The 19,007-nt window shown below is 44.2% G+C and overlaps 2 protein-coding genes across 2 annotated transcripts in view; one reads left to right on the plus strand and one right to left on the minus strand.

Moving 5' to 3' along the window:
• The window catches only part of LRP11 (LDL receptor related protein 11), a 31,098-nt gene extending 28,111 nt beyond the window's left edge, over window positions 1-2,987 (plus strand). The window contains exons 6-7 of the mRNA XM_015410149.1: window positions 1,123-1,224; window positions 2,564-2,987. Of these exons, the coding sequence (XP_015265635.1) occupies window positions 1,123-1,224; window positions 2,564-2,718 (257 nt within the window). The 3' untranslated portion in view covers window positions 2,719-2,987. The remainder of the gene's footprint in view (window positions 1-1,122; window positions 1,225-2,563) is intronic.
• Window positions 2,988-8,183: 5,196 nt separating this feature from the next.
• Window positions 8,184-19,007, minus strand: part of PCMT1 (protein-L-isoaspartate (D-aspartate) O-methyltransferase) — a 67,791-nt gene continuing 56,967 nt past the window's right edge. The window contains exon 8 of the mRNA XM_015410154.1: window positions 8,184-8,981. The gene's annotated coding sequence lies outside the window, so the exon portion shown is untranslated. The remainder of the gene's footprint in view (window positions 8,982-19,007) is intronic.

The following is a 19,007-nucleotide window of genomic DNA, read 5'->3' on the forward strand; positions in this document are numbered from 1 at the left end:
AACACATGTACCCTTAATTTTAGCTACCGAAAGTGATAATTTTACACTCAGATCTGTCTAGGATCTCTAGTGCATTGTAACAGTTTGTTTACAACATTTTGTTGGCTCAACAAATTATCTGGCAAACACTGCAGCAGTAGCAGTTGTCGACGCCCACAGCCATGGCAGTCTGTTTCTTACAGCCAAAATGCCTGCCAGTGAGCATAAGTGCTCTCTACAAAGGTACCAAATATTGCATTAAAAGCAGTGGTATAAAACACCTGCCTTTGTTGGCATCTTAGGCCAGGGTTGCATTGAAATTAACTTTTAGCTAGAAATTATATGCAAAACACACAATCATATTTTGCTTTTGAGAAGTTTGTATGTGTAAATGGGCTTAAAAAAGGGTATAACTGTATTTAGGAATGTACAGGTACTGTCTTGCTTGGTTCTAGCCAGCCGCTAGATCATCATCCTGTTTTGTCAGCTTTGCTCTTTACATGTTAGCGTTATCAGGTTTTGTTCATTAACTTTGTTTTTGCTTTGTGGTTGTCTAATTGCGTTGTGCTATGTCATGGTCAGGAGCTGCAGTGGCTCAAGTGGTTAAGACGCTGAACTGCAGGCTGTGGAAGGTCGGTAGTTCAGCAGTTCGAGACCCGAGTTGCCGCATGATGGAGTGAGCTCCCGTCTCTAGTTCCAGCTCCTGCCAACCTAGCAGTTCGAAAGCAAGAAATTGTTACCTTCGGTGGGAAGGTAACAGCGTTCCGTGCACCTTGGTGTTAAGTCATGCCAGCCACATGACCACGGAAACGTCTTCGGACAGCGCTGGCTCTTCTGCTTTGAAACGGAGATGAGCACTGCAACCCTAGAGTCGGATTCGACTGGCTTTCGAGCAAGGGAACCTTTACCTTTACCTATGTCATGGTCAGATCAGTGAAATAAACAAACCTGATTTCAGCATTTCTTTCACTACCACCCCTTTCTAAAATACAGTTGGCTTCCAGTTTCTCTTTTGAAAAAGCAACCAGCTCTGAACCTAATGTGTGCTTTCATTACTGAAATCAGGAAGAAAATTAACAGATTTGCTATAGTGCAAATTATTTTGAAGTTATTGAGCGAAGGTAATCAATATTTTTTTTCCAGTCTCTAGAACCTCAGGGAAAGATACAGATGCTAAGAATGAAAATGACATTGTGATACTAAAGGGCGCTCAGACTGCAAAGAGCCACCCAGTTCCAGAAACAGGTAATTGTGTTGCTGTGTCTTTAACTACTTTTTTCCCCAGAGAGCTGGGCTTACAAATGAAATAGCACTTAATTTTTTTAAACTGTAAACATGCCATTGAAAAAACAAATCCCATCTCCCTACTCCTAAAATCATGGGGTCTAACTAGTGGAGATGAGTGATATAGTTTATCTTATTTATTTATTTGTTTGTTTGTTTATTGGATTTCTACCCCGCCCTTCCAGGCAAGGCTGGCTCAGGGCGGCTTACATAAAATCAATACATAATTTACAATAAAACATGAATATAAATTTTAGATGAAAACAATTTTAAAATCATTTAAACTGTGTAACACAATAAAGTGCTAGTGACATTAATTTCCCGATGGCTGTGATTACTCAGTTCACTCTTCTCACCGTCGGTTCCTTGATCTTCTTTTAATTGTCCTTCCGGCAGCTGACTCAAGTTCTTATTAAAAGTTCCAGGGGAACAAAAGCTCGGGTTCAGATTTTTAAATTGGCTTTAAACTGTCAAGAACGATGACGAGATGACACAAGAATGACTTGAATCCCGTGTGTCCATTAAAAAAACTGCCTCGGTTGCTCCCCCCCCCCCGTCCATTTCAAGCTGGGGAAATGGCACTGGATGGAGGCTTAAGTCCCATCTGCCTATGCACTGAAGTCCCAGTCCAAATCAGACCTGCCTGGGGACTACGTTCTCTGCACAAAACTCCCAGAAAATGTCTGTCTGCTAGGGTTGCCAGGTCCAGTAGTTGTGCCAGCAGTGGAAGGACTTTCGGGGAGTGGGGAGGAGCATCACGGCATGCATACATAAACAGAAAGTGACGAAGGTATGTCAGGGATTCCGGGGGGTAATGCTTTGGGTTTTGGGCAAAACTCTATGGTAGAAGTCGCTTCAAATCATAGAGTTTTGCGCAAAAACCAGAGTGTCACCCTCTGACGTCCCCAATGTGCCCACATCACTTCCAGTTTTTGTAGGCATGTCGCAATGATTTTCAGGTTCCTGCCAGTAAGAGGGGCAGATTGGGGGGGGGGAGTGCTGGAAATCAGGAGACCCCTGCCCTCACCAGGCAGTCTGGCAACCCCACAGTCCACCCTGTGGACTTTGTAACATGGAAACTAGCCTTCCTACCTGGAAGGCATCCAGCAAAATGTGGAACTACTTTCCACAAAGCGAGAATCCTCCTCTGTTAACCTGCTGTTATTCACTGTATAGTATGGGGGCAACATTTCATATTGGAGAGGAATGGGTAGCCCATTATTGTTTTAACATGGTTAGCTTTGATTTCTTGCTTTCTTGAGGAGTTCCAATATTGACACTCTTTGACTTCTTTTTCTAGGTGCTGTTCTCCCGCTGGCTTTAGGGTTGGCCATCACCGCTTTGCTGCTTCTCATGGTAGCGTGCCGATTGCACTTAGTGAGACAGAAACTGAAGAAAGCTCGGCCCATTATGTCTGAGGAATCAGATTACCTCATAAATGGGATGTATCTCTAAAGCAGGATTCAGGTTGCTTCCTTGCCTTCCTCCAGCTTTCCTGAAACAGTGTGCCTCTTGCATTAAAAAACAACAACAACTCATGTTTAGAAGCTACCACCTTCAAAACAGTTATTTTAAGAACTATGGTAGAGTAGATGTGTACAGTATGGCTTCCTCTGCCACAGCTACAGGAGTATCCTATGCTTGGTGAAGGAGGCAAGTCTATCATGCTATGCTCTGTGTCAGTTGCAATCCCAGAGAAACACCTTACTGCCATATTTCAGGTGTGCAGCGTGGCACTGATGGAGCTGGATTTGTGATGAGTAAAATGCCTTTAGAACTTGTGATAAATGTGTTGCTCTCAGACCTGCCCTATGGTATGAGATAGCAACCTTGCAGCACCACTTCTGGTTACAGTGTTTATCACTGGCAGTGCATGGCTGAACCATTATTATGATGGCCTGAATTGTCACATGATGCCAGTGTGATGCCACAGGTTAGGACATTTTGCAGTGGTGCAGGGATCACATCAGATCTTAAACATCCCTTTTCTGGAGTATTTCCTTACAGGGTCAATTTTGTGAGAAATGACTAATTTAGCTCATAGACAAGATATATCTTATATAAATCAATATTGTGTAATAAAAAAAAAACCCACCACCATTTCTGGATCTGAATAGGTTCAATTATAAACATGTTTTCCTATATAGAAATGTGTTACCGTTGTGAGAAACCGCAGACAATTTAGGCTTGGAGCTCCCTTGTCACCCTGCCCTACACTGTGCACCCGAAAGTGATCCCAAGTGATAGTGAGTTAGGAATGAGACACAGCTGTATAGTTGTGTGACAAGGCCCATCATGTGCTTCTCAGTGCTGACAGCCTCTGCTAGACTGTAAAGCTGTGTAGATGCTGCTACTGGACAATCTAAGGAAGACCTGTGCTGTGCCACCTCAGCTCAAGATAGGGGAAAACTTTGTTGCTACAATTTCCCATCTTTGGCTTCTCTGCAGAACAGGGTTTCATGTCCCACGTTTTAAAAACGTCTTCTCTTTCTCACTTTAACAAAAGGTGACAATTCCATCATGCTGCTCTGGACCGTGTGTTGTACTCAGCGGACCACTTTGGACCTACCCTAGTGCTTGTGCTGGCTGTGCTCCCATCTAAGGCTAGGGTTGTCAGCTCCCTGAAGAAAAAAGTATCCTGTACTCTAACAGAAGCTTAATGGGTTGTTATTTACTAGGCAATGTTATTTACCCCCATGCCATGGGAAGCTTTAGGTGCCCATTTCCACATCTTTAGTCTCTATTAAAGGAACAGGACCTTGTTCTCTAGATTCATTGGCAACCTTATCTCAGGCTTCAGCCCCCTTCTTCTCCTTCTCCTACCCCTGTATTTTGCATAACACAGCTGTAGCAGATGTTAGAGGCCAGCATTAGGGACTTGATTTACCATTTCTGGTAAATGTCCACAAAATCTCCTAGTTGGGATTCTTTTTTTCTAGTTCAACAATCTGCACAAGTTATTTATGGCACATCAATAGTGTGAGGGGGGGGGGACGTGACAATCTCAGCCAATTTTTAAAAGTCTCCCTGCCTACATATTTGGAGGCAATTCTTACTCATCACAGGCAAATCACTTTATATAAACCTGGGTCTGCCTCATTAAAGTGTCAGTCTTAATCAAGGTGCAAGATTGATTCTGACAACTCACCCCTATTACTACTAACTGTTGCTTCTACCCATGGGCTTTCCATGAAACATTGATACAACATTGCCTGTTTCCACAAAGTTCCAATGGTTATTGCTAACTTGACCTTCACTTGATCTTGCAAGCTTCTTGAGCTTCAGTAGCGGCGCCAATTAAAATTCAATGTACAACTGAAGCGTTATGACGTGCTATCCTGTAAAGTTGTGTACTGTATGTCTTAGTTATAGTATGTGAACTCTCCTCTTTATCCAACTGTGCATATGTTACAAATCTGATACCAATCAATGCAGCAAAGGCATGCAATTTTTGATATGTCTTTCTTATCAGAATCCTATCGCAGACAACCCAAATTAATAATGTCCCTGTCTAATTATGTAAAATAAGAGATAATAAACTTATTTTATTCTTAGTAACTTGCACAGTGTTTATTTTCAGTACAACTAAATCTATGTAGTGATCACCTGTAAATAAAAAGGAACTGGGCTCAGCAATGTTGCAAATCAGTCAATACATGGAGTTTTGCTCACTGAAATGGTAAACTTGGTGTGAGCTATTTCACTTCAGATTGCAGGTGGGGGCTCCCATGACAGAAGGTGGGGGCTCCCCAAAAAACCCTTCATGTAAAAAAGTAGCATGTCGGAGGGAAAGTTAGAACACTTCTTCCTAACGTTTAGCTTCCTGCATACATTTTTTTAATGGAGAAACATTAATTTATGTGATTCCCCACATTTCATCAAAAGTGCTGCTGTCCAGACTAAAGTTTTCTGCTTCAGTGAAAACTAGGTCTGAAAGTTACGTATCTACTGCTTACAACTTTGTATCATTAGGTGTTTTTTTTATGTTCTCCAATATTATAGTGGTGACTGCAAGTGATTGTGACAATTCACAGTGTGCACTTACAGCTACATGTCATTTCTCCCATTCCCCAAAGTGCAATGTACCCTTCTACTTTCAAAAATAACACACAACTTACTGTGGAAGAGGCACAGTGTTCAGGCCAAAGCCCAAATGGATGCAGATCAAGCTTTAAAATTTCTTTCCTTGTGCATTATTGGGGGGGGGGGGGATTTGATTTTCTCTACAGCTTCAACCTTCACATATTACTTTTATATTCTTCTGTGAGAACTGGCAGTAACCAGTGATGGTGCAGAACAAAGTTTGAGTACAGTGGCACCTTTAAGACCGTTTTTTAAATTCAAGGTATAAGCTTTCATGTGCACGCACACTTCTTCTGATACAATGTTGATACAATGAGCAATACCACTGTAAATGAACGGGCCTTTGTTTTTCTTTCCATCACGTTATTTTTTGTACACATGCATAATAAAGCTGTCCTTGCTAGTGCCTGTAAAATGACTCCCCTTCCTTCCTGCTGTCCTTGCTTAAGAGGTAGAGGGGAATCTGAGTGTGGAGTGAGCCCTACTTCTTCCCATCTCACTCTTTCTTCAGAAGCTCCCATCACTTAAAGCAGCCTCAGGAAAAGATGGGGCTATGGGCACGTGTGTGTGTGTGTTTGTGTGCCTGTACTGCTTCACACACAGGCTCCCCCTGGCCAGCTGTCTGTAGCCCAGTCAGGAGTTTCTAGCCTGTTTTGTGGATGAGCAGTCTCAGGATGAGCCTGGGTGAGAACTTTAACCACAGTCTGAGATCTTTAAAGGGAAAAGATCTTTATTTACTAAACTACAATCTCAGTTCACTGCAGCAGAAAAGCAATGGGAAATTGTATCAGAACACTACAGTGTGTAACAGAACCAAGAAATTATACATATGAGACTAAGTTGTGCAGTCAATGGTGTTACCTTGGCATTCCCTTCCCTGGAATTGATGCAGCCCTGCAGGAACTTTGAAAACAGAGGCTGTTCAAGACAGACTTCACTACATTGTTCCCTGGTCCTTGGCTTGCATACTTCTGACAGGGTGTCCAGACCTTTCCCCCCTTCCTATCTCAGGTGGGAAAGTTTCACTTTAACTGGGAGTGGGTCCTATTGGCAGAGTAATTAAGGGGCACAACCTGATTATTAAAGAGTAGGTAAAGGGTTTTTTAGGCACTAACATGCTTGATAGGAAAGAGGAGAGATAGGTTCCTGACTACATCTCTAGCTGAGACTGGAGCCCAAGGTGAAACATTTCTGAGAAGAAGTGGGAAACTGTTGTTAAGAGTAGCAATCTGTAGACAGACAAAGAGTGAAGGGGAGAATGGATTTATACCTTCACTCGGAGTCTCAGAGCGGCTTACAAACTCCTTTCCCTTCCCCTCCCCACAACAGACACCCTGTGAGGTAGGTGGGGCTGAGAGAGCTCATTTGAGAACTGCTCTTTCAAGAACAGCTCTGACAGAACTATGGCTTCCCAAGGTCATCCAGCAGCTGCACGTGGAGGCATGGGGAATCAAACCCAGTGCTCCCAGATTAAAGTCCGCACACTTAACCATTACACTTAACAGGAGAGAGAAGGTGCTATCTTCAATATCCTATCTGTCTTCTTGCTGCTCCCTTGTACACCAGAGTCTTCTCTTCTCCTTTGTACACCAGACATCGTCTATTCCAACAGGTCCCATGCACACTGCTTTGTACCTTTTCTCCAAACGAATTGGGGTGTATGTGCAAAAACCTTTATGGCGCAACACAGGGTATCGCAATAGCCATCTAGCTTTCCTCTTCTTGGCAGGTGGCCAAATTGTTATTGCTATCCTACCTATTTATCTCCATATAGGAAATTAATCTCCTCTGCAGTCTGAAGAGGTGTGTTGCTTTGTTTCCCCGAGAAAAAAATATTGCCCTGAGATCAGGTAACAGTTGCCGTTCACATAACCACTTTCAGGCAGTGATCCTTAACATGGGTCCTGGGGCTGTGAGAGTGCCCACCAGTGTGCTTCCTGGCACTTACTTCCTTCTTGAGCCTTGAGAATAAACCGCAAAGCATACAGGGTCAGAAATTAAACCACCAATTTTTTAAAAATGGCCAGGGTAAGTCTTGGGAGGGAGTTAAAAACTCCTGGAGAAGCCATCACTCATGCTCACAGCCTCACTTATGTACCTTATATTAAGTATGTACTTAATGTAATGTAAGTATTACATTAAATATAACATGATATATTAAGTACTTTGAATATTTTAAAGCATCATGAAAATGCCATCAGTGCAGTTCTGTACTAATAGCATCTCTATTTTAACTTAGAGTATATTTGGATACTTTGAAAAATGATATAACAGAGCCACATGAACTGACAATTTTTCGGAGAAGTGTTGTGCAATAGTAGTACGACAAATGCTCAAATGCATTTGGTAGACACGGTTTGACAAATAAATTTTAAAGAAAAGTTTCAAAATGGTAGATCATTGTTGTGATAAAGGCATAGCCTTACAGTATTGTTGTTTCTACAGTATTGTTGTTTCTTTTTAAAAGACTACATGAATTCTCATGTTCCTACAGTAGGAGTTGTTATGCAATCACCTTTTATTGAACTATAATAAATGAAGCCCTTGAGAAATGATGACAGAATTATAAAGGCAGCCAGGGGGAGGGGAAGATGTCTATAAATAAATCACAAACCCTATAAAATAAATAGTAATTGTTCAGCAGATGCTTTGGATTTTAACAGGTACTTCCTAAGACATTATAGAAACACAACAGAAGAAATATTTTTCTTGCATAACCCAATGAGGACAGTGAGTGCTTCCACTTCTCTGAAAAATAATCATCCGTAAAAATCTGTGACAATGCTCAGCTACCCAGATATTTCCCCAGTGAAGCAACACTTGAAACTCCTTTTTGGTTTTTGGTTTTAATTTTATTTGGCAAAGCAGCACTGCATAATCTGTTCAATGATTAGGACATAGCTTACACAGTATTGGTTATATTAAACTCAGATACATCAGTTCTGCAAGTCAGCTAGAAAACAAGACTGGACTATGAATCACTAAATTAATCTAAAAGTTAAGGAAAGGGTAAACTATGTCAGTTATGTCCATCCTGAACAGCAAACTATACATCAAGAACTGTCACTTCTGTTGCCCTGAAGTTTATATACATGTCTGGTATTTAAAGGGAAAAGCAGCTGATTGTGTATACTACATGCTAATCTATGACACCACGTTGAAAGCTTTAAAGAGGAAGTTCATCTCACTTTAGTAGCATCTAAGAGACGGCTGAACACAAAGAATCTTTGAGTGCACATGTAGTGTCAGAAAGTGCAGATAAGCAGTTGGATGGAGGAACACTGGAGCTGAAACAAGTGTTCAAAAATGCTTCCCAATCAAAAATGCAAAGGTAGCCAATTGCAGGTCTATTTGCAGATATCCTTCATTTCTTTAAACAGGTGAAAATAAGGGCATGTTGAAAAGAAACATTACCCAAATTTAAACTTTCCATCAGTTGTTTACCAAACTTGCAATAAATCACTACAAAATAAAATTAAAGAACAACACACTTTTCCATGCTGATAACAGCGTAACAAAGTCCAAAACAAGCTGCACTGCTGTTGGTTTTGAAAAAGCTTTTTTAGAATTGGAGATGAGCAGTCCACTGTTAACACAACGTTTGGGTCAGGTGACGTAGCTTTTACAATTCATCCCTGCAAAAAGAAAACAGAATTATAAAGCCCAATCTTCCAATCCACTGCTTAAAACTGAACTCATCTTCAGATGCACAACAAAATTACAACAGTCTGTTCAGGATGTTCATTTAAGCCAAAAAGAATCACAGACATCAAAGCAAAATATGTTTTATGAAACAGGAACTCCTACCCCTACATTAACTGTCTTACTTTGTTTCAATGACGTATCAGTTAAAAAGTTATTAAAAGCAGGTTGCTTACCAGTAACTGGTGATCTTCAAGTGGTCATCTGTGCATTCACACCCATGGGATCTAGTGTGCACGCGCTGGATCGATCGGTGCTGTAGCAAGCTCTTTTAACGTATTTTCGCGCCCAGTCCCTCGGGCATGCGCAGGAACCCCACCGCGCATGCCCAGAGGGGTGGGCGTGGACATCAGTTTGGTGTAGTGGTTAAGTGTGCGGACTCTAATCTGGGAGAACCGGGTTTGATTCCCCACTCCTCCACTTGCACCTGCTGATATGACCTTGGGTCAGTCACAAGCTCTGGCACAGCTGTCCTTGAAAAAGAGCAGTTTGTGTCAGAGTTCTCTCAGCCCCACCCACCTCACAGGGTGTCTGTTGTGGGGAGGGGAAGGGAAAGGAGTTTGTAAGCTGCTCTGAGACTCCAAGTGAAGGGCGGGGTATAAATCCAATCTCTTCTCTTCTTCATCCCGCCAGTTCCTACAAACCGCCGCAAATCAACCCCTATTCAAAAATGTAGAAGCTGACAGCAGCGGGGAAGGAGGGCGGGTGGTGTGAATGCACAGATGACCACTCGAAGGTCACCAGTTACTGGAAAGCAACCTGCTTATCTTCGACGTGGTCTCTGTGCTTCACACCCATGGGAGATTAGCAAGCAGTAGCCTACTTGGAGGAGGGTGTTGGCAGGTCTTTTACTGCGTAGCTACAGGTAGAATGCGATGTCCCATGTTGGTATTAAGAGTTCTTCCGGATGTCTAGGGCGTAGTGCCTGATGAAGGTGTTAGGTGTAGCCCAGGTAGCGGCTTTACAAATGTCCGGTAAGGGTACTCCCTGAAGGAAGGCAGTGGAAGTCGCGGTAGAATGAGCCCTGATAGGGCCAGGCAATGGCTGTTTAGCGAGTAGGTAACAGAGATGGATTAGACCTACAATCCACTTTGACAGGTGCTGGGCCGTCGTGCCGAAGGGTACGAGACGAATAGTTGAGAGTCTTGTCTAGTTGGGAGTGTTCTGTTGACGTAGAACAGGAGAGCGCATTTCACGTCTAAAGTGTGTAATAACTTGTCTTCCGCTGATGATGGATTTGGAAGAAGTCAGGAAGGAGATGTCCAGGACGAGGCGGACTCCGTCTGGCAGGAATGACAGGAAAGGGGTATCATGACAGAAGGCCAACATTTCTCCCACTCACCTAGCTGAGGTAATGGCAATGAAAAAGGCTGTTTTCCATGCCAGGAATTTAAGGTCGCATGTTGCAAGCGGCTCAAATGGCTTCCGCGTAAGCTGGCGAAAAATGAGGGGAAGGTCCCAAAGAGCGACTGGAGCTTTGACAGGAGGGTAGAGGTGTAACAAACCTTTTAAAAAACGTTTTGAAATCGGATGGGAAAACAAAGTGCATCCGTCAACTAGAACATGGTAGGCTGAAAGGGCGGCCAAATAAACTTGTAATGATGAATGGGAAAGTCCCAAGTCAGCTAGGGTGAGGAGGAATTGGAAGACTCTTTCGAGACCCACAGAGGTGGCTCGAGGGGCGTCATCTCCAAGCGAAGAACAGAACCTAAGCCATTTATAATCGTAGGACCTCCGCGTAGTGGGTTTCCTGGAATTGAACAGGACGTTCCTTACACGGGTGGAGAAGCCGGTGTATTATCCTCCATGCTGTCAATTTCAGCTGTGGAATGTCGTGATGTAGGACGGGGGAGTCGGGGAGGAGGTCCCGAGCCGGAGGGAATTGATGGTAAGTTCCCTGTGATAGCTCAAGGACTGTTGAAAACCAAGGTTGTCTTGGCCACCATGGAGTTATGACGATACAGTCAGCGGCATCGTTGAGAATCTTGCGGACCACTCTCAGAAGCAGAGGTAAGGGGGGGAACAGGTAAAGGAGTCCCAAAGACCAAGGGTAAAGGAGGCCGTCTCTGAGAGATTGTGGGTCTTTGCCTCCTCGACTGCAGAATAAAGGACACTTTTTGTTGTTTCTTGTGGCAAAGACATCGACTTGAGGAACTCCCCACTTGTGGAAGAGTGGGAGGAGGTATGTTGGGTTCATCCCCCACTCGTGGAGGCTGAGTCCCGCTCGACTTAGGTGGTCTGCCTGCACGTTCATGTGACCGGGAATGTGAGTGGCCACAAGGAATATATTGTTGGCGATGCATAAGTCCCACAATTGGATGGCAAGGTTGTATAGGCGAAGGGACATTGTGCCTCCCTGTTGACATAGGAAAGCGCTGTGGTGTTGTCCGTGAGGACCATGTCACATTTTCCCTTGATCAACGGTAGGAAGCTGGCTACAGCATGTCGTATAGCCAGCAGTTCTAGGAAGTTTATGTGACACTTCCTCATCCGTGCGTCCCATTTGTCTCCAACAGAGAGGCCCCTGGAGTGTGCACCCCATCCTGTCAGGGAAGCATCCGTCGTTATAGTGACCTCGGGCGACGGAGGGCGGAGGGGTGCTCCCTGGAGGATATTCAAAGGGAGAGTCCACCAAAGTAAAGAGTCCTGTATGCTGGGTGGAGGGGATAGGACGACAGTGTGTGTGTGTTTCGACAGGTCGTAATTGCGGATGAACCAGAGTTGTAAAGGGCACATTTTTAGTCTTGCAAAGACGAGAACTGATGTAGTTGCAGCCATCAAGCCAAGCAGCCTCTGAATTTGGAAGGCAGTGACAGAGGTTTGGGTATGGACGACAGTAGCTAAGGAGATGATATTTGTTGCCCTGTCATGGGGCAGGTAAGCCATGCATGTCTGAGAATCCAGTATTGCACCAATGTACTATATGCGCTGGACCGGACACAATTGGGACTTTTGCCGATTGACTAGCAGGCCGAGATTGTCCAGCAGTGCTAGAGTTTCTGTGACATTGTAGACTAGGGCATTCCTGGAAGGTGCTACCAGAAGCCAATCGTATATATATGGGTAGATGGAGATACCCTGGAGACGGAGGAAAGCTGCAACCACAATCATAGTTTTTGTGAAGACCCTGGGGGCGCTGGACAGGCCGAACAGAAGGGCTGTGTACTGGTAATGCTGTTGACCAATCGCAAAGCGTAGGTATTGGCGGTGGAAGGGGTGGATGGTAAGGTGGAAATATGTGTCTTGGAGGTCAAGGGTGGCCATCCAGATGTGTCTGCGAAGCAATGGCATGATCTGTTGTAGGGACACCATGCGGAAGCGGTGGTAGGTCACAAAACGATTCAGTTCCCTGAGATCTAATATGGGTCAAATGCCTCCGTCTCTCTTCAGGACTGTGAAGTATCAGGAATAAAATCCCGTCCCCTGGAGGTGTGGTGGTACACGTTCGATGGCTCCCTTCTGCAGAAGGATGGACACCTCCTCGAGGAGAGGTGGGGAAGGGGGCATGGAGACGACGACAGGGGTATTGGGGTTCTGAAGGAACTGAATTTTGTAACCTCTGGTCAAAATGGAGAGCACCCACTTGTCCGAGGTGACGCGATGCCAAGTGTGAAGAAAGGGAAACAGACGGGTAGGAGCTGACTCGGTGACAGGGAAGTAAAAAACCCTGTTTGGAGGGTTTGGACTGTTTGGTGCGGGAAGCTTGTTGTCCGGAGCCGAATTTTGGTTTCTGGAAGGCAGGTTTTTGGCCTCCCAAGGACATTCTTGGACTCCATCGTGTGTCTGGAGACTGATGAGTTGGGGTATGCCTCTGCCAGGACCTCGACCAGGTGCGAGGACGATATTGTTGTCTTGCAGACAACGAGACCCCTAGAGCTCGAGATGCCTTTATACTCTTATCCAACTCCTGCAAAGTAGAATCAGTAGTGGCATTAAAGATACCCAGGCCATCGAAGGGAAGGTCTTCCACATAAGACATAGTGTCTAATGGGAGGTTAGTGTTGTGAAGCCAGGACTGTCGTCTGAGAGCTATTGCAGAAGGCATTGTTCGTGAAGATGCTTCGAGGACATGTTTGCTAGTGTTGAGCTGTTGTTTTGCCAACACAATGCCTTCTTTTTGGATGACTCTGGCTGCCTGAAGTTTGTCGTCTGGGAGGTAGGTAAGAAGTTCTGAGAACCGTTCCCAGAGAGTATACTGATATCGGTTCATACAGGCCAGATAGTTAGAGGCCTTGACTCCTAATGCTCCTGTAGAGTAGAAACGCCTGCCAAAGGCATCCAATTTCTTACTCTCCTTATCCGAAGGAGAGGAATGTGTTCTTTTAGATTTGGAGGAGGAGGTTATCATGAGTTAGGCTGTGGGTGGGAGAAGAGGAATCCGGCATCTGACTCTTGGACTGTGTACATACGATCCAATCTCCTTGTGGGCACAGGAGCGGACGAAGGTTTTAGCCATGGTGATTTTGCTGCCTGCAGTAGTACTGAGGACATGGGCAATGCCAAGGTGGACGAGGTATCGCGCTGAACTATGTCGTAAACAGAATCTGTTGCCTGCGGATGTTGCTGGACGACAGAGAGACCTAAAGAGTGGGCCATTCTTTTGACTAGATCAGTGTAAGAGGTAAGGTTGTCCGATGGAGATACAGGTAAGTCCTCCGCAACATCTTGGTTGGGAGATGTATGGTCAGGCGAGGTATGAGCCTCAGAAGTTTCTGTATCTGAGTCCTCTTCCATGAAGTCAGAGGAGTCCGGATGTGGTGTGTGGACCGAAGTGTCCTGTTGAGAAGGTACTAGTTTCGGTTGGACGACAGGAATGACAGGGTTTGGAGCAACCGGAGGATTGAGTGGACGACTTGGTTCCAGAGTGTGATAGGACGGATCGACTATAGGAGGACGCAACAGAGATGCTGAAGGTCTCAACTTGTGTGGGGATCTCGACCTGTGAACGGACTGGGTCGAGTAGCGATCCCAATCAGAATAGCCCGCTGGAGTCAACCACGGCAGGGACGGTGGATAAGCCCCATAGAGGTACCTCACCTGTCGTTGATCCCACGACATTGGTGGTGGGGGAGGTAGGAAGACTCTGGGGGAGCGGCTACTGGACCGTGGACTTCGGGGAGACAACGCAGTAGCTTGTCTGCGGGTATTGTCCCTGTAATGTCGGCTGTCGATATCGACGGATTGAGTGTGCAGACGTGGAGGATGACGCTGCGTATCACATGAGGTATATTGGTGCCAATGTGGATCGATGATGGGAGCTTCCGATACCGTTGATGACGACGACGGAGAAGGAGATGGAGAATGCTCTGCATCCATCTGATGACTTAGGAGCTCTACCGTTTTGATGTCGGAGTAAGGAGGCTCCATTTGCTGGACAGGGGAGTCCAATACATGGATGGTCGGTATCGGTGGAGGGACTTCGGCCTCCGATATCGATACTGCCGTTGGAGCGAGAGGCACTATAGGGGCATTACCCAGTGCAGGCACCACTTCCTTCCCCTTCTTCGCTGCCCTAAGGGACTTGGAGGTGCCCTTCTTCGCGGACGTATGCTCTGTACTCACCTTAGCCTTCGTTTTTATTGGCGTGGAGGCAGACGATCGTGTCTTTGATGTCGAGGGCTTCGGTGTTGGGCAGTCGACATCGGAGGCAGGTCTTGATGCCGGAGCTGTCGATGCAGACGGTCTCTCCTCCATCGCTGAGGCAGGAGCAAGGGCTGATTCAAGCAGCGCCACTTTAAGGTGTGCAGCGCGGTTCTTTCTCATTTAGAGAAGCGAGCGCAGTGACGACAGGACTCTGGCTTGTGAGACTCTCCAAGGCAAAAAATGCAGAGGTTATGACGGTCGGGAGGAGCAAGTTTGCTACCACAACGTTTGCATCTATTGAAAAATCCCCACTTCTTCTCCATAACGAAGAGAAGTGGAGGGAACGGTTGGGGGGGGGGGTAGCCCGAAGGCCTGAGGTAAATTCCCCTCAGAAGAAAATAAAGGATTTTTTAAAACGTTTTTAAAAGAACAAATCACTAAAAAAAAAGATAAAGAATGGAAATAATTCCAAAGAGCCGTGAGGCAAAAGCGAACAGCGAACCAATCAGACCGACGAAGAAAGAGGTCTTTCCAACGCGGCGGTAAGAAAGGAACTGGCAGGATGTCCGCACCCACCCCTCTGGACATGCGCGGTGGGGTTCCTGCGCACGCCTGAGGGACTGGGCATGAAAATCCATTAAAAGAGCTTGCTACAGCACCGATCGATCCAGCACATGTGCACTAGATCCCATGCGTGTGAAGCACAGAGACCACGTTGAAGATCTTAAAATTACATGGCTTTGTTTGAAAAAAAGAGTGCTCTGTGTAGCTCATTTGCAATTATGATCCAGTTGTTCTTGGTACCTCCACAAAACAATGCACATAGCAAAAGCCAATTTCAACATTAGACTTTATTTAATGTCTAGTAGCAGTCTAGCTCTCAGTCTTTTCCATTTGTTCTGTACACGTGTCTGCAGGCTGAACTAGACACTAAACGTATTGAATCCTAAGCAGGAGAAAGCAAGAGGAAGGAACAATTTTGAGTGGGAAAGCAGTGGGCAGGGAAGGGTTAAGTGCCTACTTTGGTATGTCCCCCAAAGAGTGTAATGCTCTGCCAAGAGCGACTTACTGGTGATCCCCGGCCAAAGAAAGACATCCAACTGTCCTCATCCAGGGCCAGGGCTTTTTTTGTCCTGGCCCTGGCCTGGTGGAACTCCCAAATTACATCTGCGCCCTGCAGTTCTGCAGGGCTTGCAAGGCAAAGATGTTCTGCCAGGCATTTGGTTGAGAACAGTGATGGTTACCAACTTGGCTGGCACTCCCGCCCTCTTACTCCCCCCACTCCCACTCATCCCCCATGAGACGGGGACACAGTTGTAATTGGAGGTACCAATGCCATCTGAATACTGTAAACCATGAATGGTTTTAATTAGCTTTTAAATTGTTGGCATTGTTTTATGTTTTTATTATTGTCGTTCATTGCTCAGAGCCAAGCATTCAGGGATTGAGCCATTTATGAATCCAAAATATATACTAGCCCCTGCAGCTGCTTATTGTCTTTTTCTAGGGGGAAGGGATAAACAAGGCGATTTACACATTTAGGTCAACTAAAAAGGTGAACAAAGAGGTGAACTCAAAACTGAGGACTTCAAGTCACTGTTAAATCAAACTCATGTAGTAGGTTTGAGCAATATATTTCATCTTAGCCACAAATCGGAAAGGGTGGCATTCCATACTTCTGCTCTTAGAGAATGAGGCAAAGACTCTAAAGCAGTTGGCCCAATAGAAACATTATGCAAATGATAAAATACTTGCTAGTTTTGCTGATTGTCTCCACTTTCTTAACAGATATCAGCTCAGTACTATATATTAGCTATACCACAGGTTTGAAACCAAGGACAAAGATCCATATACTGGATGCAGGTAGCTGCTAATTTAGTCAGAGCAATTAGTCAGAATTTATATTGTGTTTTGCCCAGCATTTTGCAGGGATGTTATGGTTATAGTACAAATAGATGCAAAACAACCAGACCCCAAACCACATGCATTTGCAGCATTACAGCATGGAATGGCAACATGCACCACTGAACTCTAAAAGGCATATGTGCATTTGGAATTCAGTGAAAAGCTGGAATGGGGAGAAACACCACCCAAGGTATTATGCAGGAACTGTGCTTTCAGTGAGTACTTACTCACCACCTAGATTCCTATTCAAGACCATGACTGAATGATTAGTACATCATCTGCTTCAAGGTTTTATGGTTTGCGGAAATCAAATACATTGAAACATGTCAGATTCTCCCCCTTCCCGAATCTTGTGCCGATGTACTTTAAAATGTTGATGTTACTAATATCTGATGTTTTAGGAATTGTTGAGCTGGTCGGCTGACAACACTACCAATAATGCACTGTTTATAGTAGGACCTCCATCCAGGTATGTTGCAGTTAGAATTTTAAGTGCAGCAATAATAAGAAATGCAAAGACGACAATGACTGAAGTTCATTAAACTCAGTGGGACTATGTATGAAAATCTACACATTGCAGCTTTGTAATATATAGACAAACAAGGCACAAAATAATGCAAGATGCTTTGCCAAGGGCCCCCAGCGCACTATAGGAATATTCTGTGTTTATTACATGGCTTATGTGCAGTGAGCTAAGCATCATCCCACCCACCGCAAGCAACTAATAACAGAACGGACATCCCTACCAAATACATGACTATAGGACTACAATAGAGAACTGCCATGGAGATCATAAAGAGAAAGAGGTAGCTGTCACAAAACGGGGGATCTGCACACCAATTAAGAGAGAGTTGCCGCAAAGGAAGACAGAGAAAAATGGGGGGAAAGAAAAACATAACTCAGGATGCTATCTAGGGTAAAGCAGTAGCAGCACGGATTGTTGAAACATAATGATCATTGTGCTGTAGGCTTGTGGGTTTGTTGCTCAGAAAACTCTTGATGTTGTAACACATTTCAAAAGTACTACTTTGCATAACTAGTATGTTATAGAAACCAGGAAACATTAACATAAGATGATTTTGTTTCCTAATTAGTAGGCTTGTGCTGGCTTCATAACAGTTTAAGTTTTACATACATTATGGTAAATATAGTTACATTTTAGTTTGTGAGCTCATTCTGATATTAGACTTTTGATATTTACATGGACTGATTTTTGCAATCATTCTGTAATGACAGCCATCGTCTATCTCCATCATATAGTGTTGCAAAAATTACAATGTGTTAAGAGAAAGCAATCATGTGAAATGGCCCACATCCAACTTCTCTCATGACAAGATGCCCCTGTACATGTATCTGGAGGCATGGCTTGATCCCTACAAGCATGAGGAGGACCACAGAAGATTAACTGAAGCATACGCATAAAAACGACTGAGCAGTATTACACGCTTTTGTTCTTTATTAGAGCTATCAAATATTATTTTCTACAATGGCAATTCGTTTGCTTTCCCCGGAAGCGTTAGCTGACATTTTCGTAACTGGACCTCTTCCAGGTTTCTGATCATTCTACATTGTTTCATCAATATCTGTAATCACAGAAGTTGCATGATTTAGCAATCTTCAGCAGAAGCCACTAATTAAACCATTTTTAGACTGAAATGCTGTTCGAAGTCTTTCAGTAAGACTGTTTTAAATTCCACCACAAGACCAAATTATCACAAGACTCCAATTTAAACACAAAAAATTAGTTTAAGAATTAGGCTTTTAAGGAAACAAGACCTCTATTATATTACACCACTTTCCCTGATTGTGGAAAATTTAATAAACGCAATTCTTTCATCTGTAATGAAAGTAGATCATACCGAAAAATACCAAAGCAGCCTCACAAATAACTACCAAGAGTATCATCTGTTCCCTCATGTCAACTCTTCTTTCTTCTTGCTATTATTACCATCAATACTTGCCCTCCCGTACCATGGTAAGGCTATCCCAAGATGCCAGCCCCTACCCAAGACCAGCCACATGTTTAGCTTCCTCCACACTACTCTGCACAGATACACAGCAGCACTGTAGTCCACACACAGAACTCTCAAATTCTTCCTTCTAGCTTCAGAGTATCTCAAAGACCTGAAGGCAAAAGGAGAGTACCATGTGTCTGTTGCCTATTGTTTCTAAAGACTAAAGAACGTATGGTAACTGTGTATATAGTTGTATGCCTACTATCAGCACTTTAACCATTATGGAGCAATGAGGATGTGCACATTCACAGTGAACTAATTGTTCCTTTTCACAGGTAACTGACATGAGTACTAAATTACAAGGTTGCATTAAATCTACTTTCAAAGGATGTGGTAAAGAAAGGTATCTGACAATAAGAGATTAGTATGGTATGAATGGAGAACCTGAAAGGACTCACCAGGGGAGGGGGTCCATTTTCTGCTGTATCCTCTTCCTCACACTATTTCTTCTTTCTG

This window comes from Gekko japonicus, unplaced genomic scaffold (assembly GCF_001447785.1).
Source record: "Gekko japonicus isolate JY-2015 unplaced genomic scaffold, Gekko_japonicus_V1.1 scaffold646, whole genome shotgun sequence".
Classification (NCBI taxonomy): Eukaryota; Metazoa; Chordata; class Lepidosauria; order Squamata; family Gekkonidae; genus Gekko; species Gekko japonicus.